Genomic DNA, 24,647 nt, shown 5'->3' on the forward strand with positions numbered 1-24,647 from the left:
TTTACGTAGTGACACGCTGGAGTCCTGAACTGCTCTGAACTTGTGCTGAGCCTTCTTAGACTTGTTTCTTGTTTCATCACTTTTGTGGTGAATCTTTGTGTTCAGCGCACATAGTATCTGATATTCCTGGCAGCTATTTGACGCTGGTGTCAAGAGAATGAAAGATTTTGTCGTTGCATGTTAGGAGATGTGTTGATCACCTCATTTTCAGGGCTGGAGGTATCCCTAAGATGATGTCAACACTAACTGAAAGTGCCAGGTGTTCTGCTTCATGGCTGGTCAGCTAGATATATTCAGAACTGGTGCCATGAAAGATCTGTATCTTTTCTTGGAGTATGGTGTTCTTCAGGAGTCTACAGAAGGCAAAATCGGACAGGACACACATGAATGGGCTTGCCTTCACCTGGCTGAGGTAGTGTACTTCCAGGACCTCCTGTTTTTATCACTAGGAAGCCCTGGGACCTCACAGGTCTTTTTATTTTCTGCGAGACTAGCTGACTTCAGATACAAGCAGCAGGTGCTACTTGAGCCTCAGAGCTGAGATGCTGAGAAGCTCCTCCCTGGCCAGAGATGCTCTTGTCAACAGCAGGAACGCTTCTGCAGGACATACACCTAACCCAAATTAACTAAATGTCTATTTACATGTTTTGCTTTGGCACCGCTCAGCACCTTGGTGTACTCTGCTGGATGTCTCCAGTTTGTCGACATCCCTTGTTTTACTGGGTTCTGCAGGACTGAACAGAGGGAACGATCACAGCCCCTCAGCCTTCCAGCTGCATTTCTGTTAGCACAGCTCAGCAGGGTGTGAGCACTCAGGGCTAGCAGCCTCATGTGCTCCTAGCACAGTTTTGGGTGGATAGCACAGCTGCTACAGCTGTTGGGGACTGTTTGCTCCAGCAGTGATGCAGGACACTGTTTGGGAGGTTTTTTTTGTGCTGTGTCAAAAGTATTTGGATTCTCCCCTTTGCCATCTTAAACCTCGTTTCATTGCTCTGGATTTCTCTTGCTGCTCTGCGAGCTGTGTTTTCCTCTGTGCTGTTGAACACGTGGATGCTAGTGATTGTGTATTCCTCCCCTGAAAAACAGCGCTGATGTCGCTTCTTTCTGGCAGGTGTAGTGTCTGTCTGTTTTGAGGGAGACAGCGATGGCTACATCAATCTGGTCGCGTATCCTTACGTGGAGAATGAGGCTTTGGAGCAGGATGACATGCCAGAGAGGGACCAGCCACGACGCAAGCACTCACGTCGGAGTCTTCACAGATCAAGCAGCGGCACTGAGCACAAGGAGGAAAAACCTGGCCTGGCCAGTGACAGCACTGAAAGGTAAAAGCTTTGAGGGTCTAGTCACAACGTGACAAGTGGAAAATGTCTCAACCCTTTCAGCTTTTGTCACCCTTTTGTTTAGGGTGTTTTACACTTCCATACAGTTGCTAGGTTGTCTTGCACTTACTATTCCAGCATACTGTGGCACTGCAAACAGCCAGGACTTGTGCCCAGCTCAGGACAAGCTCATCCAAGTGAAGTGCTTCTGACGCAGTATAACCCTTGGGAGGTTAATTGGATGTGGAACCAAAACCTCTGAAGCAAATTCAAACACTCTTAAGTCCATCTGGTTGTTAACCCAGGGTTAATGAGGATGGGTCCACATCCTGGGAAGTTAGCGAGGATTTGCTGTGTAAGGAGCTGGCGGGTTTGGATAGTGCAAAGTGTGCAGAAGGAGAAGGAACAGGAGATGCTACTGTGCGAGGGAATTGCATGACTGTTGTAAGGATCTGGAGAAGATATGGATTCTAACAGGCTACCTTGTTCTGTCTTTATACCAGCAACATCCAAGAGACCAGGAGTCCCAGGGTGGACATGCACATCCACTCAGATGTTCCATTCCAGATGCTGGATGGGAACAGCGGTCTGAGCTCTGAAAAGATCAGCTATAACCCCTGGAGCCTGCGCTGTCATAAGCAGCAGCTGAGCCGCATGCGGTCAGAGTCCAAGGACCGAAAACTCTACAGTATCCTTTGGGAAGCGAACTGAGTGCGTCAGGTTGCTGCTGCTGTGCTGGCCGATGCGTTAGTGCTTGAGGCAGCTAGGCCTCGCTGGTGTCAGCATGACACTGATGCTCAGAAGCCATGTTTCTGGCTAGTTCCCATGTTTTCTTTCCTTTCTGGACCACCTTTGAGTCAGTTTGTGTGTTCTTAACTAGACAGTTTTTCATGTTGGGCAAGGTCTGACAGCAGATGCAGGTCTAGGCTATGCAGCAGTTCCTTGGGAAGGAGGGAAGGAGCTGTGATTGTCCTTGTCACCTTTCTTGAGTCTCTTCCAGTTCTACTGTATCCCTCTGGAGATGGTGACCAGAACTGCACATGGTACAGAAGATACTGGTGAACCAGAGATTTCCACTGGCACCTAATGATGTTGTCTCTGTTCCCTCATGATTTGTAACACACGTTCTTGTAAATGCTGCTTTGTTGCCCCAACATCCCATTCCTGACTGGTAACAGTTGTCTCAAAACCCAGTGCTTCATCCATTAAGCTAAAAATCTTTTCCCCCTTATGTTTGTCATCTTGCATGTCAACTCCAGAGAACTTTGTCTACCAGTTTAGTGGCCAAGTCGGTCTCCTAAGGTCTTCTGGGGATTTTTCATAACTGCCCCTCATCTTTGCAACCTCGAGTAACGTAGTATATGAGCAAATTTGCCATCCCGTTCACTTTTCTGGATTGCTCGTTGACTAGCGTAGATCCCCACACAAAAACCCTGCTAGTGACTTGGGCTCTGAGACCAGTCAGGCATCCTGACTTTTTTCTTTTGTTTGCTGACTAGTTAATCACCCTGTCAGCATCTTAGTCCTCAACCTGCTGTTCAGCCTCTTTGAGACATCTTGTCAAATGTCTCCTGATACTCGTGCAGATTTCATTTGGTCTGATACCTCGTGTCTGTGTTTCTCAAAGTTGCTGAAGAATCCCAGGATATTTTTGAGATGTTACTTTCACAAAAGGTGTGCCTGATCTTCCCCTATAAATTGTACTTATCCACATCTGCATCTGTTCTTCGGTACAGCATCCCGCTGAGCTGTGAGATACGCTTCTGTCAGTTTGTAGTTCCCATATCTCTGCAGGTCAGCATTGCAGTAGCCTCCCTTTAGTCTTCTGGAACTAAGGCAGCTTTAAATGAGTTAACGCATCCTGTTTAATAAGGGAAGTAGCTCTGCCTTGTGACGTTTAGGGCTTCTGGGTGAGACTGCCCATTTCTGGTGATTTGTTACTCTTCAGTTTTTGTTGGACGTGCAACCTCTTCTCTTTGCACTTCAGTTTGAGACAATTCTTTGAAATTAGAATTTTGGCTTGGGAATTCCCAAAGCTCTTCCCTGTTAAACACAATAAAATATTAACATTAATTTTTTTTGGGGGGGGTCTCTCCTTTTTACTTCCACCCTGCTCCCCAGCTCCTTTTATGCTTTGACTATAAACCCTTCGGGCAGTCTGAGTAACTGCTTCACGTGGCAGAAGAAGGTTCATTTCTGTGCCTTTGCAAATTACTACTCGTACTTCTTTTCTAACTTGCCAACTTGTGTTTTTGTTTCACCTGCTGGAGCTCGATTTTTGTTTTCCTTGCTTAGAAACAGCCTCGCTTTTAATAGCTTTATTCTTCTACATTTTAACTGCGTAGGCTTCCTTTTCCTATTCTCAAATGTGTGCTTTGAGCCTCCAGCTTGTATTTTTAAATAGAGGCCACATCACTTGCAGAGAAGTAATTCTTTTTAGCTGTCCTATCTTTTTTTAACACACTTCCTTATTTTTATGAAGTTCCTCTTTCAAATCAAATGTTGCTGTTGATAGATTTTTCTAAATGTTAAACTTCCTTGCAAGTTTAATCTAGCTGTGCTCTGGTTGCCATTGTAGCATAATGTGTTGAACCGTGACCTACTCTTTAGGGCAACCTCCAGAGTTGTTTTTCCCCTTTGGGACTCCTTCGCTCTGGTGGTTGCCTCAGGCTTGTTCTCAGCGTTGTGCCCTACTGGAAGGCTTGCCCATTGTGTGTGGTGGTAATTGAAGGTTCCCGTTGCTGCTGTTTCCTGCCTTTGTAGCCTCTCCAGTTTTTCCCCGTGTATTGGTTAGCGCTGCTGTTCTGGTCAGGTTGATAACAACAGCACTGTGGATCTTACTTGAGCCTCGAGTTCTTGGTCCGTGGGGATTGTGTTCTTTATCTGTATGGTTAAATTGCAGATTCGTGTAGACTAAGCTCTCCCTTAACGTATCACCAGGTCTGACTAGCATGCTGTGTCTTTCCTGACGTTAGCATTCTGCTCCTTGGCTCCTCCTGCTGAGCCCAGTGTGTCTGTACGTGATCCCCTGCTTAGTGCTGGGCAGGACACTTTCCAGGCTGACTTCTTCTACAGGGTGCCAAAGCCCATGTGCCACTGCTTGGGTTTTGTCCTTTTTCTTCACCTTCCCAAACAGTTTGTTCTCTCTCTTCTTCGGTTCCTATTTGTTTGCCACCCAACCCTATCTCAGGCCGTGTCCCTCTTCCTGGCTGCCCTGGGGAGCAGCGTCTCTGACAGTTGAGCTCTCCTTGACGTCTCTCCCAGAGTTCCTCTTGCTGGAGAACGTGGTGCATCACTTCAAGTTTCCCTGCGTGCTTGATCTGAAGATGGGGACCAGACAGCACGGAGATGATGCCTCTGAGGAGAAGGCTGCTCGGCAGATGAAGAAGTGTGAGCAGAGCACTTCTGCCACCTTGGGTGTGCGAGTGTGTGGCATGCAGGTAGGAATCCCCAAGTCTGCAGCGGGTGCTGCACATCCTTTCCCCAGCTCCATTAGAGCTGCTAACTAGTGAGTGTTTTCTGCTGAGTGCTGAGTTAGCCTTCCTCTTCAGGTAGGTACACCAGAGTTCGTGGTATGAGCTTTTTGTTTTCATTTCTAGACCTAGGACAAAGGATTCTTGCAAGGTAGCCTGCTTTATCCAGAGGTGTTCATGGAAAACATGGGGGTTTTCTAAAATAACTGTTCTTCCAGCTTAGCGTTAAGCTAGAATTGCAGTGCCTGGGGGAGGTGTGTTGTTTCTGTCCTAGCATCATCTGACGTTTACTTCTGTACTGTACTGGGACTTAAAATCGTCTCTTGGTGCTACATCTTGAGCACAAGGATTTGCTGCTGGTGCTGTTGCACAATAGAGTTGATCTTTCTCCCCACCAGCAGAAGTATCTTGTAATGCAGATCTCTGCCTGCAGACTCGGAAGCAATGAGGGCCCTGCGTTAATCACATGCCACATCCTAATGGCTCACATACATGGCTCCCGCTGCCAGAGGATTTGTCTGAGCTGCTTTTTAAAAAACTTAGCTTTTTGAGCCTTGGGGTCTGTTGTGGTGTGCTGCTTTGGGGACGCTCACCTGTGGGTGTCATGGGACCAGTGCCGGACCAGTGCCAGCCCAGTGCTTGGACACCCTGGCCATGCACACGTGAGCTGCTTCGGGATTCAGGGAGCTTGCAGAGCTGTTTGCTCGCTCCTGGGTGTGGTGGTGACGTGAGCTCCCTCTGCCCTGTCCGTACAGGCCAGCTTTGGGCTCTCTGTGTGTTGCCTTAGCCTGGCCTTCCCACTTGATGTGTATTTCCTTTGATGTTCTAGGTCTATCAGCTGAACACAGGGCATTACTTATGCAGGAATAAATACTATGGACGCGGTCTTTCCATCGAGGGCTTCCGCAATGCCATCTACCACTATCTCCACAACGGCGTAGAGCTGCGCAAGGACCTCTTTGAGCCTGTCCTCACCAAACTCCGAAGCTTGAAAGCGGTTTTGGAGAGACAGGCCTCCTACCGCTTCTACTCCAGCTCCCTTCTCATCATTTACGATGGGAAGGACAACAGGTCGGGGACGTTTGTGGATATCCGGCCAGAGACGCGCCTGAAGCGAACGGACAGCTCCCTCCCGGAGACCCTTCAGGATGGCGGCAGCACAGAGCCCGACTCCTCGGCCCAGCCCAAGGTGGATGTGCGTATGATTGACTTTGCGCATAGCACCTTCAAAGGCTTCCGTGATGACCCCACTGTGCATGATGGACCTGACATGGGCTATGTATTCGGCCTGGAAAGCCTCATCAACATCATGGAACAGATGCGTGAAGAAAACCAGTAGCCCTGGGCCACAGCCTCTTGTCCTGGTGACTGGAGCCGACAGGACCACCTCCTAGCACAGGAAAAAGCAGACACCTCCATTTTAAAAACAATTATATTGCTCCATTGTTTTTTAAATGTACTTGGATAGAAGAGCTGAGGGGAGGCAGGGTGGAAGAGAGTGCCTCGTGCTGACCAGCTGGTTCTGACCACATTAGCTCTGCCTTCTGGAGGAGGTTCCAGAGATGCCTACGGGGGTGTTGGGTGGCCTGGTTCTTCGCTCCTTGTGTGTGTACTGGAGGGAGGGCCTGGCCTTGGGGCAGAGAAAGCAGGGGAGCGCAGGGCTCTTGGGGGGGTTGGAGCTGGGCTTTGAATAGCCTCCTGTCTAGGGAGCCCCTGGAGGAGCCTACATTTTGAAATTCCCTTAGGTTATGTGGAAAGGGCGCTGGAGTAATAGCCAGCAGCAGGTGAGGGGGAACAGCAGGCATGCTGCTCCGCACGCTAGCTCTGCCCTGGGTTTTGCCGATGGGCCTTGGCTTTCGATGCTGCCTTTTTCTTCTGTTTGGGCACTATGAATAATCAACCCAACTGTGGAAATAAAATGACCAACTGCAGCCCATGGCAGAGCTTGCTGGGGGTGAAGAGATGCTGCACAGCTGGAGCTGTGCTTGAGCTCGGGGCTTGTTCCCGCCAGCACTGGGCCTGACGTGAGGGGCACAGGGCTCTGCCTCCGCCCACTGACCAAGCCCCCCCTCAGCTCGTGAGCTAGCAATAGTACCTGTAGCAGTTACTGTGACCCCAGCCGTGCAGCGGGGTTTTTTCGGACCATTTCACCCCTTCCCATTGTGTGTCGTTGGTCCCACGGGCTCTAGGCGAGGCTCTCCCTGGGGCCGGGGCCTGCGGCCTGAGGCTGCCCTCTGGGGGGGCAGAGGGGGGAGCTGCCCGCCGGGGCTGCCGCCCGCCTCCTCACCAGGGCCGGCGGCGGGGCGAGGAGCGCTGCCCCTCGCCCTCAGCTCCTGCCTGCGCCAGCCTCGGGCCGTGGGGCCGCCGCGTCCCCAGACGAACGCTGTGCTGGGACGGCAGCTGCCCGCCCCCCCCCGCCGCCTGGGCTCCTGCCGCTGTGCCGGCGGCTCCCCGTGCTGAGGGCGTCGCCGTTTGGTGCCGCCCCCCCGCCCTCTGTGCTGCCCCCCGGTTCCCACCCCCGTGTTCGACGGCGTTTCTGCACCTGCCTGGGCGGCGCTGCCTGGTCTGGGCGCGGGGCGGGGCGGGGCGGGGCGGGGCCGGACCCCCCCGGGGCTGTGCGGGCGGCGCGGGGCGGGGGCCGGGGGGCGGGCGGGGGCGGGGCCCGGCGGAGGCTCGGCCCCCGGTGCGCGGGGCCGGGCCCGGCGGTGACGCGGCGGGGCGCGCGGCGCTGACGTGTCGCGGTGCGGGCGCGGGGATGCGGGCGCTGATCCTGGTGGGGGGCTTCGGGACGCGGCTGCGGCCGCTGACGCTGAGCCGGCCCAAGCCGCTGGTGGAGTTCTGCAACAAGGCGCTGCTGCTGCACCAGCTCGAGGCGCTGCGGCAGGCGGGCGTCAGCCGCGTGGTGCTGGCCGTCAGCTACATGTCCGAGGCGCTGGAGGCCGCCATGCGCGAGCAGGAGCAGCGGGTAAGGGCGGGGGGGGCCCCCCGGGCGCCCGCACGGCCCGCGGCGGGGCGGCCCGGCCCTGACCGCTGTGCCCGCAGCTCGGCCTGCGCATCTCGCTGTCGCACGAGAAGGAGCCGCTGGGCACAGGTAGCGCCGGGCGGGGCCGGGGGGGGCTGCGGGCGGGGGCGGGGGCGCGGGCTGGGCTGTCCCGGCGCCGTGCCGCTGCTGACGGGCGGGCAGCGGGGCCGCTGGCGCTGGCCCGGGACCTGCTGGCCGAGGGCGGGGAGCCCTTCTTTGTGCTCAACAGCGACGTGATCTGCGAGTTCCCCTTCGCCGCCCTGGCCCGCTTCCACCGGCAGCACGGCGGGGAGGGCTCGCTGGTGGTGACCCGCGTGGAGGAGCCGGCCAAGTACGGCGTGGTGGTGAGCGAGGCCGACACGGGCCGCATCTGCCGCTTCGTGGAGAAGCCGCGCGTCTTCGTGTCCAACAAGATCAACGCCGGGCTCTACATCTTCAGCCCCGGCATCCTGCGGCGCATCCAGGTAGGGGCCGGGCCGCGGGCTGGGTGCCGGGGGCCGGGACCCCCCCGCTGAGCCCCGCACCCCGTCCCCGCAGCTGCGCCCCACCTCCATCGAGAAGGAGATCTTCCCGGCCATGGCGCAGGAGGGGCAGCTCTACGCCATGGAGCTGCAGGGTAAGGCCCTGCCCGGGCAGGGGGGTGCCGCCCGCACCGCTGCCCCCGCGCCGGGGGCCGTCACCACGGCTCTGTCCCCGCAGGCTTCTGGATGGACATCGGGCAGCCGAAAGACTTTCTCACGGGCATGTGCATGTACCTGCAGGCGCTGCGGGCTCAGCACCCCGAGAAGCTGCACTCGGGGCCCGGTGTCGTAGGGAATGTGCTGGTGGTAAGTGCCAGCCCCCGGCACGCCAGCCCCGGGCACGCTTCACAGGCTCGCTCCGGCTTCCTGCTGCTGTCCTCACCGTGGCCCTCGAGCTGTGCCCTCCCGTCCCCACGCCAGCTCAGCGTTGCAGGCCGTGCAGAGAGCCGTGGCTGCCTCGCAGCCCCGGTGCAGCCTTTCTTCCTTCCAGGACCCCAGCGCCAAGATCGGGGCAAACTGCGTCATTGGCCCCAATGTGACGATCGGGGCTGGCGTGGTGGTGGAGGACGGGGTGCGCATCAAGCGCTGCACAGTGCTGGAGGGGGCCCGCATCCGCTCCCACTCCTGGCTGGAGTCCTGCATTGTGGGCTGGAGCTGCTCCGTGGGGCAGTGGGTGAGGACGTGGGTGCTGCAGGGCCCTGGGGGGATCAGGGGTCTTGCCCTCCTGTCTCCTCCTGCCACCCCAGGCTGTGGCTGAAGGGCAGCTGGGATGTGCCTGCGGGCAGGAGCAGGAGCGTGGCACCGTGCCCTGAACAGGGTCAGGTGTGATGGGGCTCTCTGGGGCAGGTGCGCATGGAGAATGTGACAGTGCTGGGCGAGGACGTCATTGTCAACGACGAGCTCTACCTCAATGGGGCCAACGTGCTGCCGCACAAGTCCATCACCGAGTCTGTACCGGAGCCACGCATCATCATGTAGCAGCCCCCGGTGCGCCCTCCACTCCCGGCTCTGCCTGGATTAAATATTTATACTTCTGTCTACCTCTGAGCATCGTGTGCGCACAGCCCAAGCACCCAGGTCGCTTGCCAGAGCCGGCCTGGCTTCCCCTCCCCATGTCTCAGGGCACCACATAAGGAAGAATAATTTAATGCTGCATTTCATCAAGTCAGCCCCCAGCCAGGGGCAAAGTAACAGAGCCCAAACACACAGCGCCCAGGGCCCAGACACCGCTCACCGCATGCGGGGCTGCTGTGGCGACGAGGCCTCGGGCTCCCCTCCCTGAGAATGACCTGCAGGGCAGGAGAAGGGCGGATGCTGGCCCCAGAGCCTGCTGTCTGCCCCCCCCCGCCCCGAGCCAGCCTCTCCCTGCAGAACCCAGCCGTGCGCTGGGTCCTGGCCTGTCCCCAGGAGGGGGGTTCCCGAGGGAGAAGCCAGTGCGCAGTGCTCAGCTGGGGGAGCCCGAGGTGCGGGGCTGGGTGCTACGAGCTGGCAGGCTTGGTGAAGTCGTCCACACCTGTGATGGTGGCCTTGCAGAAGAAGCAGTCCTTGTTGTTCATCAGGTGCTGGTTGATGCAGGCTCTGGGACAGGAGAGAAGTGTGAGCACCCTTTGCCCCTTAATGGTCCTGGGAGCTGGGGGCATGGGCATGCAGGAGCTACTCACTTGCACGACTTGTGGGAGCAGGGCCTGAAGATGGCTGAGATGGGGTGTGCGTAGCAGATGGGGCAGAGGTCCTCCTCACTGGTGGGCTGGGGAGGGGGCGAGCAGGCAGTTGGCGGTGGCAAAAGCCATGGCACCTCAGAGCTGCATGGCAGCTGTGCCATGGCTGCACCCAAGCAGTGTGGCAACTGCCTTGTGGGGACAGGGACAGGGGGGACTCACCAGCGTGGTGGCAGCGGCCTGCTTGGACTCCTCACTCAGGTGGCTCAGCATCTTGTCCACCTTTGCCAGCTCCTCAGCACTGATGTACTCTGTGTCTGTAGGACCAAAAACGTGTGTTGGGGTGGTGCGTGTATGAGGTGTGTTGTCGTCCCCCCCCGCCCCCCCCCCCCCCCCCAGCCCAGGCTGTCCTGAGGCTGCTGGGTGATGCAGGGGGAATTGTGGCTGCCCTCAGGAAGCAACCAGGACAGGGCTCCTCATGCTAGGGACAGCAGCTGGATGGTTGGGCACACTCCTGCTGCAAAACCAAACCTCCCTGGGCTGAGGCACTGGCTCAGAGAATGCAGCCAAGGGTGCTGCAAGGGGACAAAACTGCCACCAAAAGCAGGCAACAGCCTGGGCATGTCAGGCTGGGGACAGCCCTGGCCTGAGTGCCACTGCTGCGGCCGCACCATGCCCAGGTCAGGAGCGCAGCCCAGGGACCCACGGCCCAGCAGCCCCAGCTCCCCAGCCCGGCGTGTACACTCACATGTGTTCAGGGAGAAATGGCGCTTCTCGGTGGCCGGGGCAGCAGCTGCCAGGGCTGAGGGCTCGGTGTGGCCCAGCAGGTACTGGATGGAGCGCAGCTGGAAGCAGGGGTCTGCCAGCATCACTGCTGTCGCACGCTCAGCCCTGCAAAGGGACATCACAGTCAGGCCGTGCCCCCCCTCCCCACCCCCATCGTGTCCCCACCAGCCTGGCCAAGCCCCTGGCTGCGTCCCTGGGCACAGCACAGCCCGCTGGGTGCTGCAGGAGCTGTGGCTGGCGCTAAGGGCGACTGCAGCAGTGAAGTGGGAGCCCCAGGGTGCCCCAGCCCTCAGGAGTCCCCAGCGCCTGTGCCCATGGGGACAGACCTGGGGCACAGCTGGGCACACGCAGGGCCCCATGCTCCTAGCAGGGACAGCACTTTCAGAGACGGCCGAAGGGCATCCATGCTCCTCCTCCTCCGCCACCACCCTGCTCGGGCGGCCTCCGGGGATCGATACGGTACATTAGCAACATTAGCACTTGCTGAGGCTGCAACCCTCACGCTCAGGTGCCTGGCGCAGGCCTTGGGAGCCGCAGGGTGGCTGAAGCAGCCAGCACTATCCTCACACAGCAAGGGTAAAAGGAGTACAGGCCTTGGTGCCGGGGCATCCCCTGCGCCTTGGGGCCAGCTCACAGCATCCCCAGGGCAAGTGGGTGCCCAGGCTGTGAGGCAGGAGGGAGCGGCCGTGGCTCCCCCGGCCTCAAGCAGCAGTGGGGATAACCAGGACAGGGGAAGGGCACAGAGCAGGACGCGCGTCCCCTCCAGCCACGGGGGGGGGGGGGGGGGGGGGGAGCAAGCCCCCAGCTCTGCTTGGGCACCCGCATCTCCCTCAGGACCCGTCCCTGGCTCTGGCCAGCCCCGTGAAGGGAAAAGCTGGGTGGAGCGCTCGCCTCGCCAGCTCCGACGCTGTCGCAGCCTGAGCCTGCGCTGGGGAGCAGGGGGTTAACGGCAGCTGCAGCAGCCAAATGAGCTTTTTGCTGCCCTAATGGAAACCAATTCCCCAGCCCGGCTCTCCGCTTCCCACTGAAGAGCCCAGGTGCTGGCTAAGGACATTCCTGAGCGTCCTTCGCCGGGCGGCCGCCCCTGCGGGTGGCACCGGGTCCTCCGCGGGGACCCCACCGGGCCCGGCATGACCCCGGGGTGGGTTTGGGGGGGGGGGGGTGAGGGGTCCCTGCCGGCTTGCCCGGGGGCGGCTGCGACGAGAGCAGCGAGGCCCGGCGACCGCGAGCGGGCACGAAGCCGCGGGGGGGGGGTCCCAGCAGCGGCCGAGGGGCGGCCCCGACCCCCCCCGGCGGCAGCGGCCGCGCAGGGCCCGGCCCGCTCGCAGGGCGGCAGGGGCGGGAGGGCCGCGCACCGCCCCCGGCCCCGCGCCGGGACCAATGGGAGCGGGGCCGGCCCCGCGCCGCCGGCGCGTAAATAGCGAGCGGAGCGCGGCGGGCGCCGGGCCGCGGACGGAGCCGCGCGGGGAGGTGCCGGGCGCGGAGGGGCGCGGAGGGGCGCTCGGCGCCGCGGGGACGAGCGGCTCCGGGAGGCGGGCCCCGAGCCCCCCCGGGGCCGCAGGGCACCGCCTCGGTTCCCCCCCCCCCCGGTGCCGGGGAGCCCCCTCCCCCGGGCATCCCGAGCGCAGGTAACGCGGCGGCGGCGCTGCCCGAGCCCCGGCGGCGCTGGGCGGGGGGGCGGGGGGGAGCCGTCGCCCTTGAACTCTTCTCGAGCCCCGCGGCTGGAATCGGGGGGCCGCGAATGCTCGGCGGGGAGCCCCCCCCGTGCCCACACGGCACACGGCGGGGGCCGCGGCGCGCTGCCGCCCGCATCGCCGCCGAGCCCGGCCGTGCCCCGCGCCCGCCCCGAGCACCCCGCGCGGCGCAATGGCCCCGGGGGTGCCCGCGGAGCCGCTGTGGCTGCTGCTGCTCCTCCAGCTGTGCGCCCACGGCCGCGCCTCGCTGCCGGCCCGCAGCTGCCCCGCCGCCTGCATCTGCACCTCGGACCTGCTGAGCTGCAGCCGGCAGACGCTGCAACGCGTGCCCCGGGCGCTGCCGCCCACCGCCACCACGCTGGACCTGAGCCACAACGCCCTCACCCAGCTCCACGACCGCTGGCTGGCCGCTCTGCCGCACCTCGAGGCCCTCCACATGAGCCACAACCAGATCAGGGACCTCTCGCCGCGGGCTTTCCACAACGCCTCGTACCTGCGGCACCTGGACATGTCGTCCAACCACCTGCACGCCGTCGAGACGCACTACTTCGAGGCGCTGGTGAGCTTGGAAGAGCTGCTGCTCTACAACAACCGCATCGCGCGAGTGGATGAAAACGCCTTCGCCAAGCTAAGCGGCCTGAGGAAAGTTTACCTGAGCTGGAACAACCTGACCACCTTCCCCTTCCGCTCCGTGCAGGGGCTGGGCAACTACAGCCTCCGCACGCTGGACCTGTCCTCCAACAGCCTGAGCAGCATCCCCGTGGAGGAGCTGGCAGCTCTGCCCGAAAACATCGGGAACGGCTTGTACCTGCACAACAACCCCGTGAGGTGCAGCTGCCCGCTCTACCTGATGCTCCAGCGGTGGAAGCAGCGAGGCTTCAGCTCCGTGAAGGATTTCTTCGAGGAGCACACCTGCAAGGTGTCCGACACCGTGCCCCGCTCGCTGATTAAGTTCCTCAAGTACAGCCACATGTTCGAGAACTGCTCGGCCGGCCCCGAGGACGTGCGCCCCGTGCCCTTCCCGGTGACCGTGGGCCAGGCCCTCCTGCTCACCTGCAACACCAGCCTGCCCGACGTGGTCACCACCTACATGTGGATCTCACCTCACCACGAGCCCATCAAACACCCGGGGAACAGCAACCGCTCCGTGGAGGTGTACCGCAACGGCAGCCTGAAGATCGCAGCAGCCAAGCCCTGGCACTCGGGGGTCTACGTGTGCTTGGCCATCAGCAGCCCCCACAATTTCAGCAGGATGTGTGAGGTCAACGTGACAGTCCACTACCCCAAGCCAGACGGGGAGACCTTCAGCACTGGCCTCACAACGCTGCTGGGGTGCATAGTGAGCCTGCTGCTCGTGCTCATTTACTTGTATCTCACGCCCTGCCGCTGCCTGCCGTGCTGCAAGAAGCCGGCCCCTCTCAGCCCCCCGCAGGAGTGCAGCGCCCAGTCCTCCATCCTCAGCACCACGCCGCCCGCCACGGACGGGACAAGCCGCAAGGCCAGCGCCAACAAGCACGTGGTCTTCCTCGAGCCCATCCGGGAGGCGCAGAACGGCAAGGTCCGCCTGGCCCTCGGCGAGGATTTCTCCGACCCCAAGCACCCCAAGGTCCTACAGCTCAAGTCGGACTCAGAGTCCATCAGCTCCGTCTTTTCGGACACCCCCATCGTGTCGTAGCAGGGCAGGGCTAGGAGGAGGCTGGTGCCTCCCCAAGAGCTGTTTTCCTCCGTCGCTGCTCAAAGCAGGATCATCGGACACCCCAAGTTCTCAGCTTGACTGCGCCCTGCGAGGGTGACCGGCATTGCCCACGACCGCTTCAGCCACGAGCCCCTCGTGCCCGCCAGCACCCAGCAGGAGCTCCTCGCGTAAGCCACCGGCAACGGCCTCTTTAGCACAAGGGTAACGCTAACGAACCCTGCGCGCCCGAGAAACCCCCGCTTTGTCCTGCAGCCAAACTCCCCGGCAGCGACACAGGGGCTGGATTTCTGCCACGGCCATGGGAACGCGAGGCCCAGCCCAGTGCCATTGCCCTGGGCACCCTCAGCACTGTCCCTGGGGGGCAGCGCCACCGTCCTCTCCCCACCCGCACCAGTCCCCATCTGCGTGCCATGGTCTGGAGCAGGGGCAGTGTGTCCCTGGGGCAAGCCCCCCCCGACACCACCGGGCCCAGCATGCACCCATCAGCTGGGGGGGTTGGGCTGCGTCCCCTTCCCTAAGGCAGCTGTGCAGGGAGGAGGGGGCTTAGCTCCCGGCGAGACGCGCAGCCGAGCAAACAGCGCAAGCTTTTGCTTCTTAACACTCACGAGAAGCTGTAAATAGTAAAGACAGGCATGCACGAGGTGACGTGATGCAGCGCCCCGACCCGCATTGCTCAGAGCTCCCCGTGCCACCAAGGACGATGAGGTCTCATGCACCACCCGCCCTGCTCTGTTTCTCCTTGAGACGGACAAAAGCGCTGCTCAAGCACAGCAAATAGCAGTAATCTAATAAGCCTATCGATAAATGTGAGTGATCTCCTCTCTTGGGTCATAATTCTCTAGTTACATTTGAATAAAAATGCCTATTTTTTTAAGCTCACCCTGGGCTGAGTGTCTCCTTGCCCTTGCAGGGGGGCGGCGGGAGCTGCTGTCCCCCTCGCTGGGCTCTGAGGGGGCCCCTGCGGTTTGCAGCAGGCTGGCAGCCTGCCACGCCGCCAGGCTTGTTCGGGGAGGGGTTAAAAGTTCTGGGGCAGAGCAGAGGTTCCCCCCTGCTCGGTGACGCTGGGGAGGTGGGGAGGGAGCAGCACCAAGTGCCACAAGGGCACACGAGGGACAAGCAGGACTGAAACGCGTGGGAGCGGCACCGTCAGGAGCGCAGCTCGGGGGCAGGCTGGCCCTGTCCTGGGCTGAGTCCTGACCCCCTCCGCGGGCGCAGGTGCCCACCCGGCCAGGCAGAGCCGCGCCGCTTTCCCCTGTGCCTCTGCCCTCGCCACAACCCTCCCAGCCCCTGCTGCAGCTCCCATCTCCCCTCGGCCGCTTCCATCGCCGCTGAGGCCACCCCCTCCCAGTTTCTCCCCCTCCCGCCGGGACTGGGGGACCACATCTGGACACGGGGGGGGGAAGCAGAGGGACAGCAGCGTCCCTCCATCTGCCAGCCACCACCACCCCTCGGCAGCCAGGAGGCGAGCACACAGCTGTTGCCAGTCCTCCAACTTTTTCAGCAATGAAACAAGCAGCCTTTTTTTTTTTTTTTTTCCCCCAGAAAAAAAGCCAACTGTGCCCAAAGTGCTCACCAGAAGCTCCCCACCTCTGCGAGGACGGGGAGGGTTTGGGAGAGCAGCTGTCCTGAGACGGCCGCAGCGCCGCTGGCCTCCCGACACCGACCTGACCTGGCGCGGCCGCATGTGCTACGTGCCCAGCTGCTGCCAGCCCCCGCGGCCGCTGCTCTGCGTGAGGGACGGGGAGGGACGGGCGCCGCCAGCCCATGCCCTCGCTCCCCGCGCCTGCCCTGTCGCCTCCTGTTAGCACAGAGCCACCGACGAGCCTGGGACGCCGAGGCGGTTGTGCCGGGGTGCTGCCGGGGCTGCGAGGTGCTTCAGCGCCGGGTGGGTGGGTAAGCGGCGCCCTGTCCCTTGGGGACAGAGGCAAGGTGATGGCACAGCCTGGCTTTGTTCCAAGGCGGGGATGGCACCGAGGAGGAGCTGGATTTGCCCCCCTCAGTTTCTGGGATGGGCTCTTTATTTGGGAAGCTTAATCTGCTTGTGCTTTGTTTGGGCAAAACCATCCCCTGCCGAGGGATTCAACTTCTGCTGCAGGAAAGCAGCACTGCTGATGCTTTACCTGCCGTTGTTGCCTCAGAGCCTGGAAAAACCATCCTAGAGAGGTGCTACAATGAGGGGATGCGATCCTTCACCCTGGCAGGGCTCCCGGGAACCTCCGAAAAGCAGTGCTGAGGAAGGGCCGCGAGGCAGTCCAACCTGCACCAGAGCACAGCTCCCACCGGGATGGTGCCAGCCCACGCGGGGCAGCGCAATGCGCTCATGGGCTGCGGCTCAGCACCCTGAAGGGCAAGGGGGAGCGCTGGTCAAGTCCAGCCCCTCCATGAGACCTTCTGTTGCCATCCTTGTAGGCCTTGTCCCAAAGCTTCCCGCTCCCCTGTGCTACCAGCAGCAGCGCAGGCACTGGTGCTCCTGCAAACCTGTACCCTCGGCTGAGCTAACGCTCAGGGAAAGCCCAGGCTCACAGGAGTGTAAGGAAAGCTCCCAAGGGCCTGTCCGAGGCTACAGCAGCCAAGAGAAGCCGGGGAGAGCTCATCAAGGCCGGCTGCAGTTGGTCTCACCCTGCAGGAAGGCTGAGCCCCACTGTGCCAGGACAGCACAGCCACAGCTTGTATCAGCACCGCTCCCAAGGGCGCCTTTCCTGGGAAAATCCTACCGCTGGTTCACACTTCTGTGATGCCTGGAAAGGACCAAGGACGTCTGAACTCTCAGAGCAGTTCATTAAGCAGCTTGAAAGGCAAATCTCAGCAAGGACAAACGTAGCCACAAGCACGGCCTCCCTGACAGGCGGGAGTTGGAAACGTACTGGCCATTCCCCGAGGAATTCACCGTCCTCTCCCGGCAGCCCTCTGCAACGTTACAGCTCCGGCTCGCTGCCAGCCGCCGGCCTCTCGCTCCTTGACTCTGCGAGGTGAAGGGACGGGGCTGCACAAAGCACGGCGCCCCCCGGCACCTGCGCCCGTGGGAACGAAGGAGCAGGCTCCAGCACTGTCTCCCCTGGCACTTCCCAGCTCAGCACCTCAGGCACTTCCCTCCTGTCCTCCTGGGCTGGCCACACGATCTGCAGAGCTGGAGCTGGAGCCTTGCCTTACGACGTTCCTGGTTTCCCAAAGAGATGCGGGCAGCAAAGCCTGGTGCTCGGCAGCACGACGCCTGTGCCCACCAGCCCTGGGGGGCTGGGGAGATCGCAGCCTTTGCGTCCTGCTGCCCAGGACACGGTGTGTGGAGCTGGCGGCTTGTAAAAGCAGCACGGTCCCCAGCCTCCTTTTCCAGCCACGACACCTAGGTGTGACCCAGTCATGCTGCTGTGCTCCGGCTCCTGCCCCCCCCCCCGCCCCCGACACACTACACCCAGCAAGACCTGGGTACCGCTCCTGAGTTTTTAGGGCAAGGTAGCAAGGGCTCCTGCGGTCTGAGGGATGCGGGAAATGTCTCCTCCTGCACCTCACTTCCACTACAACCCTGGCATCATCAGAAGTGTTGAAGGAGCATGAGCATCTAGGAAGTGATCAGTAACTACCGGGCTGCAGAGAAATGCCACGTGCAGAGGGGAGCAGCCCCTTGGGTACCCCAGCATCCGAGCAGGCGGCCAGGCTGCATTTAGGAACCTGCAGACTGGGATCTTCTGTGTCTTTTTTAATGAGGGCAACCCAAAAGCCACCTAGAAATTGCACAAAGCCTTCTTAACCTGCCTCCACCATGTGACCTCGTGCCTGCTCACCTTCTCCCCCACCGAAGTGTGAGGGCTGCCCTGGGAACCTCTCCGTCTCCTCCTTCCTGCCTGTCCAGCCCTCTGCACCCACCTGCCTGGTGCAAAGGAGAAGCAGCAGCCATCCAGCCTGAATGAGCCCAACACCAGTCAGCTCAGTGCCACACCTCCCGGCAGCTCCCACTGGCCCGTGCTCAGCATCCCAGTGTCACAGCACGGTTGCTTCTGGTCCAGGATCCCCGTCCTGCGCTCCACTGGCAGGCACAGCCGTCCTCCTGGTGCCCACAGTGCTCTTCCCTCTGTCCTCTCCACCTTTTGGGCGGTAATCCCTGGGAGATGCACCTTGAAGGCAGCTTCTTTAGAAGCTGCACCGCAGACAAGTTTGCCGACTCCTTGCCCGTGTCCCAGCCCTGCACGCCACAAGCCCTGACCCCACAGAGCGCATCCCCCTCATGCAGGGCCCAGCAGCCAAACCTTCGGGCCTCGCCCCCTTCCCATATCGCTCGCTCTCACCAGGATCATTACCCAAGCTCTGGCCAGCACTGCTCCATTAGCTCGCTCCAAAGGAGGCTTAATAGAAAATCTGCTCAATTATTTAGCAGACAAACAGGGGGGATGATACCGGCTGAAGGCAGCCAGGGTCTCTGGCGTGGGCTCAGCGATTCAGACCAGCTCCTGGCTCAGCCTGCCAGATCCTCCTTTCCCTCTCCTCCCCGTGAGAACAAGGCACGTCGTTAGGGCCTGGCGAAACAGGGAGCAGCAGGCATCCCTGCGTCAGCCCCCCCAGGCACCGAGCCTGCCCCTCGGCCAGGACGCCACGGTCAGACGTGGGCGATGCGCGCCAGGGAGGAAGCGGAGAGCGGCACGGAGGCCTGAGCAGCCCTGCAGCAGCCTCGCAGAGGCCCAGGCTGTCTCGAACCGAGGAGCTGTTGCCTGTTTAGGAGACAGCCAGGCTGTGCCGCGCTCTCCTGCTGAAGAGGCTGAGCGCCCTCCCAGCAAGCCCTCGAGGGCAGGCCGCTGCTTTGCTGGGAACACGGGTCTATCAGCACGCCCCTGTCGTGGGAACCAGAAGACCCTCTGCCAACAGACCCTGGCTGGAGCTAGCAGCCTCGCAGGCTGTGCCCTGCACTACTGTTCCTCTGCCCCCGTTCGTGAGACTCATTCCAGCCCGTGGCTGAGCCAAGCCATGAAATCCTCAGGCTCTGCTCTTGGCCAAGCCATCTGCTCTCTAAGGATGCTCTGCTGTCAGTGAAAGGTTTCCCTCTCCACCCTCCAGCCCCAGCAAGCATTCGGGAGCTGCGGCAGCCGACCCCTGGAGGCTTGATGGAGATGGGTGCCCACGGATGGGGTGGGCGCCGAAGTTTCGGCTCCCCACGAGCAGCACCAGTGCTGCCGGCCCCGACGAGGAACGCCTTTCTTCCCTCCCAAAAGCCCAGCCCGCTCTATGCACAGACTAACGCATGCGATGTATCAATTGTCTCATCACATCCCAGCCTGGGCAATGTTCCCTACCCTTGTGCTTAATGGCTCTTTTTGTGCCAGGAGCCCGTAATAGGAGGACTTGATGCCTGGCTGAGCGTCCTGTGCTGGGCAAGGAGCAGCTGAGGCATCAGACTGCATCCTGATAACACGGCTGGATGAGTCTGCATTTGGGGGGGGCCCCGGCTGGCACCAGGCAGGGCCCCAGCTCTCATTACTCCTGCCCTTCCCCTGCTCCACTCCCAGAGGAATCTGTGCTCGCTGTCCCAGGGCAAAGCCTCCAGCCAAGTGCCTGGTCCAGGGTCAGCTTGCTTCCACGGCTGGGTTAGAGGCAACCAGAAAAAACACCCAAGCCACAAAAGTCATTTGAGTTACTGTTCCTTGTCCTCATCCTCTAGGGCACAGCCTCCCTGCAACGAACTAGTCAGGTTAACACCTGGTGTCGTAGGTAATTCCCAAAGAGAAGTTCCTCTAAGCAAATTCACATCGTATAATCGCTCTCTGTTAATGATTGCTGGAAAGCTGGGAGTTGCCAAATGGGACCTGGAAGAGATTCCTACCTGCTTCTAGTTCTGCCCAGGCAGAGTGCTTCTGCAGGAGCAGAAATGCCCATCCTGTTACTCTTTTTTCTTTTTCTGTTGCTCTCGGTGTAGTGAGCAATGTCTCCTCTTGACTTCATGTAAAATGTGTCTGATCTGCAGAGCCCAGTTACACCTGGGACCCTTTAAGTGACTTCCTGCAGCAACGTGACCCGTGGCAATCACCTCCTGCTTTCCCTTCGCTGTGAGTCACCCTGCCCGTGGTTACGCGGAGCTCTGCCACCAGGCTGCCCGTCTCCTCTGCGTTGGTAGCGATGGGGGTCTCCAAGCTGCTCAGCCTTGGTACTTCTGTGTCTTGACTGACCTAAACGGCCTCCCTGCAATGTCTGCCTGCCCTTTATAGATCAGTGGCAGATCAAACCTCAGATTTAGTGCTGGGCTTTGCAAAATCACGCAGAAGCATCTTGTTTTATAGAATTTTTTTCCTAGGCTTCCTCCAGTCTCATCTCGTGTTTCTCCTGCTCAGCCAGGCCCACCGTAAGGCCGTGTTACTCTGCCTGCATCACCCCGCTACTTCTCATTTATTTCTGCTTTCCAGTGCCCACGGAGGTGACTGCAAAACCCTTGGTGATCAGCCAGAGATTTGCCACTTCCCAGCTGCACAGCAGGATACTGCATCTCTGGTTTGTCACCACGCAGCCAGCCGCTGTCCAGCCCCTGCGGACACCGCTAGCACACAGGGGACAGTGGCACTTGGCAGCGTACAGCCCCTGTGACACCAGCTTCCCAGCTGTCACCGACCCAAAGCACGATTGGCTTTTCAGGTAAGGGAGACACAAGCTGGAAGATTTTTGTTTCCCCAGGACTCCCTGCAGGCTGGGAAGGATGTGATCTTCATCCCACTGCCGTCTTCTCAGTGCTTTTTAGAGTCTGCTGAACTGAAGACCAGGGAAAGAACTTTTATCCCTGTCATCTGGCCTGGGACAGATGTTCAAGGGACAGGAAGTCCAGGGAAGGATTTCTCGTCCTGCCAGGCATACAGGGAGCTGCTTAATCACATCTTCTCCTTCCTTCCAGGAGGAAGTAACCAGTTGTGGCATCAGATTTGTGACATTCGCCTTTTCCATGCAGCAGGATTCTGAGGGCGAGCAAAATACACCCACACCCCCAGTCCAGCAAAGCCACTGCTCAGTGACCTTGTGCTAAGCACTTGGCACTGTCATCCTTGGGGCTGTGTGACTGGTGCAGCAGCCACGGGAGGCAGGGTATAATTAGATGTATTTGTGTACATCTTTGAGTCCTTGAGAGAAGAAGCTGAAAGACTGGCTGCAGGGCTGAGCCGCTCAGCCAGATGGGGCTCTGCTCTCTGCAAAGCCAGAGACTATCATGTTCTCCCAGTGTGAAAACAAGCAGGATGTGCAGTGCAGGCAGGAGAGCCCCTTCTCCTACAGCATCCTACAGAGCACAGTGGCAGGGCGACACTGGGAGAGAGCAAAGACAGGGCTGCTGAGTGTAGCAGCATGAGCTTTTTTTCAGGGCTCGGTGCAAGCAGGAACAGTATGCAAGCACACACAAACCAGCAGTCTGAGCTGAGCCATGGCTTCCCTGAGAACATTTTCAGCGAGGATGTGTGGAAGCTGTCCTGCTCCCAACCACAGACAAGGCCATTGGTGTGTTGAACACAGAGATGTCCTTTGATAAGGAAAAGTTTGCCTAAAAAAGGGTAGCAGACAGTGACCCCACCCTGCTGGAAGTACAATTTCCTGAGAAACCACCTCAGTTACAGAGCAGGGGTTTAAAACACAACGGCTTCTGCCTGCTCCAAGCACATCTTCCTCTCCTCACCACGCAAATATATTGCTCCCGTAACGTCACCTATGACACAGACTACCGCAGTTACCCAAAACAATGCCATGTGCAGTGATGCTGTGCTTCAGAAAGCAAATCCACTCACCCCTGAACATCGGTGTCCACAAGCAGTCGGACCAGTATTCCCGTCACAGCCACAAGAATTGGGTAATGGTCCACACTCTCCAACCCTGTGGAAGCAAAAGAGAAAGATGGAACCACACAACAGACAGGACAGGGCTGCACCACTGCCCTAAGACTTGGTGGCAGAACAGTCCAGGATGCAGGGGTTGTGGCTTTGGCTCTCCAGCGGCCTGCAGGGTGACCTGGGCTCCCCCCATGACAGGAGGTTTTCCCACTAATGTGAGCTACAGGCTTGGGCACTGCCCTCACAATGGAGCATCCCTGCCTCTTCCAAGCGTCGGGATGGGAAGGAAATCTGTCCCCTGCTAAGCAGGAAGGGAAATGTAGGATGCCTGTAACATAGCACCTGGAGCCAGGTTCTGCTAACAGGCAAAACTCAGTCACCTCCAGGAGAAAGAGGACGGCTGACATCGGTGAGAACAGCTTGCTCCAGCAATTCGGTGCACCCTTTACTTGATGCAAAGCACAGGAACCAAGTCTGCTACCTAAACTGAAATCTGTCCATGGCTTTGAGCCTTTCAGCCAGCTCCAGTCTAACCCGTGTCAGGTGTTCCTCTCCACCGAGACACCTGCCAGCAGTGCAGCACAGCTGCCACCTCTGCTGCAGACAGCCAGACCCACACATCAGCTGCCTGCAAGGACAGCGGGCCTGGGGGGAACCAGGGCTGCTGGGGAGCCAGGGGGGCAGGCAGAGGCTGGAGGCCTCGGAAGAGCATCAGTGCTCACGTCACCTGGAGGATGCACGTGTCTTCTGGAGACAGCACTTCTGCGGCAATCCATCTGACATGACAGGCTCCCCAGCTGGGGATGTGGCAGGCCTGAGGTCTGATCACACACACCCTGCAAAGACTTTGGCCATAAGCCACCCCCTTCCCAGGGGCACTTCTCCAGCATGTTTTCAGCAGAGGGAAGGGACGGAGAGCTGATGCGTGGACTCACCTGGCAAACGGAGGTTGACCACTCTGTCAAACAAGTTCCTTTCAGCTGTCACACGATTCAGAACCTGGTTCAAGAGCTGCGTAGGGAAAAGCAGAGAGCGTTTGTATTTTCTGGATGGGTCTTCCTGTGAGCAGCATTCAAAGAGCATGCTTTGGAGCAGCACAGCTTACTAACATAGTGCCTGGGAGCTGATGGGTGCTGCACGGGCACCTACTCTGCTGATGGACGGCACGTGATAGAGACAGGGTTAATAAAAACTTTTAGAACTAACACATGCCTCTTTTTACAGCTCCTAAATCTCAAACCTGAGCTGAACAGCTCCGCAATATGCTTCTTTCAGAGCCCCAACAGCGGGAGCATCAGCTGACACTGGCTGTCATGACCTGACACAGCCTGGAGAAACCGCGTGGCTGCACGTGCACATTGTGGTCCCATAAGAAAGGCTGAGCAAGGGGCTGGTCAGGGCTCCCTTCTCTGGCCACACAAGCTTGCAGCACAGTCCTAGCCTGGCCCTGGCACAGAGGAAGGCAGCACCACATCACAGTGGTTCTACTGCACCCAAACCTCACAGGGAAGAGTCAGCCTGAGGTCAAGACACCCGAATCTCGGCATCTTACACCTAAATCTGAATCCCACCTACAGATGCCAAGCTAATTCTGTGGATACAGCTCTTGGGAAGCAGAAGGTACTGCCACAGACCATGAAGAACAAACTGGCAGCTGCTGCTGGGCAAAGCAGTGTCAGCGGGGTGGAGATGGCAGCAGGATGGACCTACCAGCCCTGGAGCACAGGAAGAGCACAGAAAGCAATGCACTTCTCTGCTTGACAGAGCATCACCACAGGCTGAGATTTCTGCACTGAAGGAATCAACTGCAAAGGCACTTAATTAGCCGCCATTAGCTCTCACTCAACCCCCAGTGGGATGAGCAGGGACTGCTCCAGGCCTGACACAACTGCTGCAAGCTGTGCACAGTCTCTGTGCACAGCATCCCGCTTCCTGCCCCCCCGCACGCACAAGGAGCTGAAAGCTGCACCCTTTGTATGGGCACACTCCATGGTGGGGCACAGCCTCACGGGGACACCAGGACAAGAGGGGGATGCTGCAGAACTCCGCTCTGCTTGGCTCTTCCCCAGATTGCCCCAACTATGCGCTAAGGGCCACTTCAGAGGACGCTTCTTCGCACTTTGCAGAAGGATGGTACCTGGGCAAGCCTCCGAAGCAGCAGCTCTGACGATGGGCGATTCCAGTCCAGAAAGATCTCGGGGGCCAGCGTGACGGTCATTTCCAGCACCCTGAGCAAGCTCACCGACAGGTCGAAGCACGTGGCACACACCTTCAGCTGGCGGCTGTCCACAAAGTTTCTCTCCAAGCGCTCCGCTGCCTGCTGGATCTACCAAGCAAGAGAGAGAGCTCACCAAGGTGCCTCTTCCCAAAAGAAGGGCCACGACCCCCCCTCCAGCTTGGCTCCCGTGTGTGCCAGGGAACTGCTGCACTCCCAGCCCTGAGAGTAGAGTCCTGAACCTTGCTTGGTGCAGGACACGGGCATGCCTCAGGTGCTGACCACGCAGCCCCAGGAAGGCACACTCACCTCCTGAATCATGCCGATGAACTCGGAGAAAGCCCAGTTCAGCTGGTTGAGGACGCTGTTGAGGAAGCTGGGGGCCAGGTCACGGTCGCTGCGGAGCAGGTCTGCCATGTGCCTCTGCAGCAAGGTGGAGGGGCACGGCTCTGAAAGCAGACACAGCTTCAGTGGCCTGCACC

General features: G+C 59.5%; 4 protein-coding genes across 11 annotated transcripts in view; 3 read left to right on the top strand and 1 right to left on the bottom strand.

Moving 5' to 3' along the window:
* Positions 1–6,723, top strand: part of IP6K1 (inositol hexakisphosphate kinase 1) — a 36,676-nt gene extending 29,953 nt beyond the window's left edge. For all 5 annotated transcript variants that reach the window (XM_067002972.1, XM_048054400.2, XM_048054399.2 and 2 more), the window contains 4 exons: positions 1,112–1,322; positions 1,823–2,007; positions 4,584–4,759; positions 5,622–6,723. In XM_067002972.1, coding sequence (XP_066859073.1) covers positions 1,112–1,322; positions 1,823–2,007; positions 4,584–4,759; positions 5,622–6,131 — 1,082 coding nt within the window. In that variant the 3' untranslated portion in view covers positions 6,132–6,723. The remainder of the gene's footprint in view (positions 1–1,111; positions 1,323–1,822; positions 2,008–4,583; positions 4,760–5,621) is intronic.
* A 763-nt stretch (positions 6,724–7,486) lies between these two features.
* On the top strand, positions 7,487–11,536 carry GMPPB (GDP-mannose pyrophosphorylase B). 2 transcript variants are annotated; one of them, XM_067002946.1, is made up of 7 exons: positions 7,487–7,757; positions 7,835–7,883; positions 7,977–8,278; positions 8,352–8,430; positions 8,576–8,641; positions 8,826–9,008; positions 9,182–11,536. In XM_067002946.1, the coding sequence occupies exons 1-7, from the start codon at positions 7,548–7,550 to the stop codon at positions 9,466–9,468; spliced, it is 1,176 nt and encodes a 391-aa protein (XP_066859047.1). In that variant the 5' UTR covers positions 7,487–7,547; the 3' UTR covers positions 9,469–11,536. The 2 variants fall into 2 exon arrangements, with proteins under 2 accessions (XP_066859047.1, XP_066859048.1); XM_067002947.1 differs by having other exon boundaries at positions 7,491–7,757; positions 8,514–8,641; positions 9,182–9,375.
* Positions 9,466–24,647, bottom strand: part of RNF123 (ring finger protein 123) — a 50,874-nt gene continuing 35,692 nt past the window's right edge. For all 3 annotated transcript variants that reach the window (XM_048054383.2, XM_048054382.2, XM_048054381.2), the window contains 8 exons: positions 24,475–24,614; positions 24,088–24,276; positions 22,886–22,961; positions 21,909–21,993; positions 10,742–10,884; positions 10,216–10,310; positions 9,997–10,082; positions 9,466–9,913 (listed from right to left, as the gene is read on the bottom strand). In XM_048054383.2, the coding sequence (XP_047910340.1) occupies positions 9,814–9,913; positions 9,997–10,082; positions 10,216–10,310; positions 10,742–10,884; positions 21,909–21,993; positions 22,886–22,961; positions 24,088–24,276; positions 24,475–24,614 (914 nt within the window). In that variant the 3' untranslated portion in view covers positions 9,466–9,813. The remainder of the gene's footprint in view (positions 9,914–9,996; positions 10,083–10,215; positions 10,311–10,741; positions 10,885–21,908; positions 21,994–22,885; positions 22,962–24,087; positions 24,277–24,474; positions 24,615–24,647) is intronic.
* AMIGO3 (adhesion molecule with Ig like domain 3) lies at positions 12,646–15,048 on the top strand. The gene has a single exon (XM_048054385.2). The coding sequence runs from the start codon at positions 12,646–12,648 to the stop codon at positions 14,146–14,148; it is 1,503 nt and encodes a 500-aa protein (XP_047910342.1). The 3' UTR covers positions 14,149–15,048.

Source organism: Anser cygnoides, chromosome 10 (assembly GCF_040182565.1).
Source record: "Anser cygnoides isolate HZ-2024a breed goose chromosome 10, Taihu_goose_T2T_genome, whole genome shotgun sequence".
NCBI classification, from domain to species: Eukaryota; Metazoa; Chordata; class Aves; order Anseriformes; family Anatidae; genus Anser; species Anser cygnoides.

Coding starts and splice junctions, on each gene's coding strand:
- GMPPB (XM_067002946.1), top strand. CDS start 7,548: ATGCGGGCGCTGATCCTGGTGGGGGGCTTCGGGACGCGGCTGCGGCCG. Junction 8,642..8,825: donor TCGTAGGGAATGTGCTGGTG/GTAAGTGCCAGC, acceptor TCTTCCTTCCAG/GACCCCAGCGCCAAGATCGG. Junction 9,009..9,181: donor GCTGCTCCGTGGGGCAGTGG/GTGAGGACGTGG, acceptor TCTCTGGGGCAG/GTGCGCATGGAGAATGTGAC.
- AMIGO3 (XM_048054385.2), top strand. CDS start 12,646: ATGGCCCCGGGGGTGCCCGCGGAGCCGCTGTGGCTGCTGCTGCTCCTC.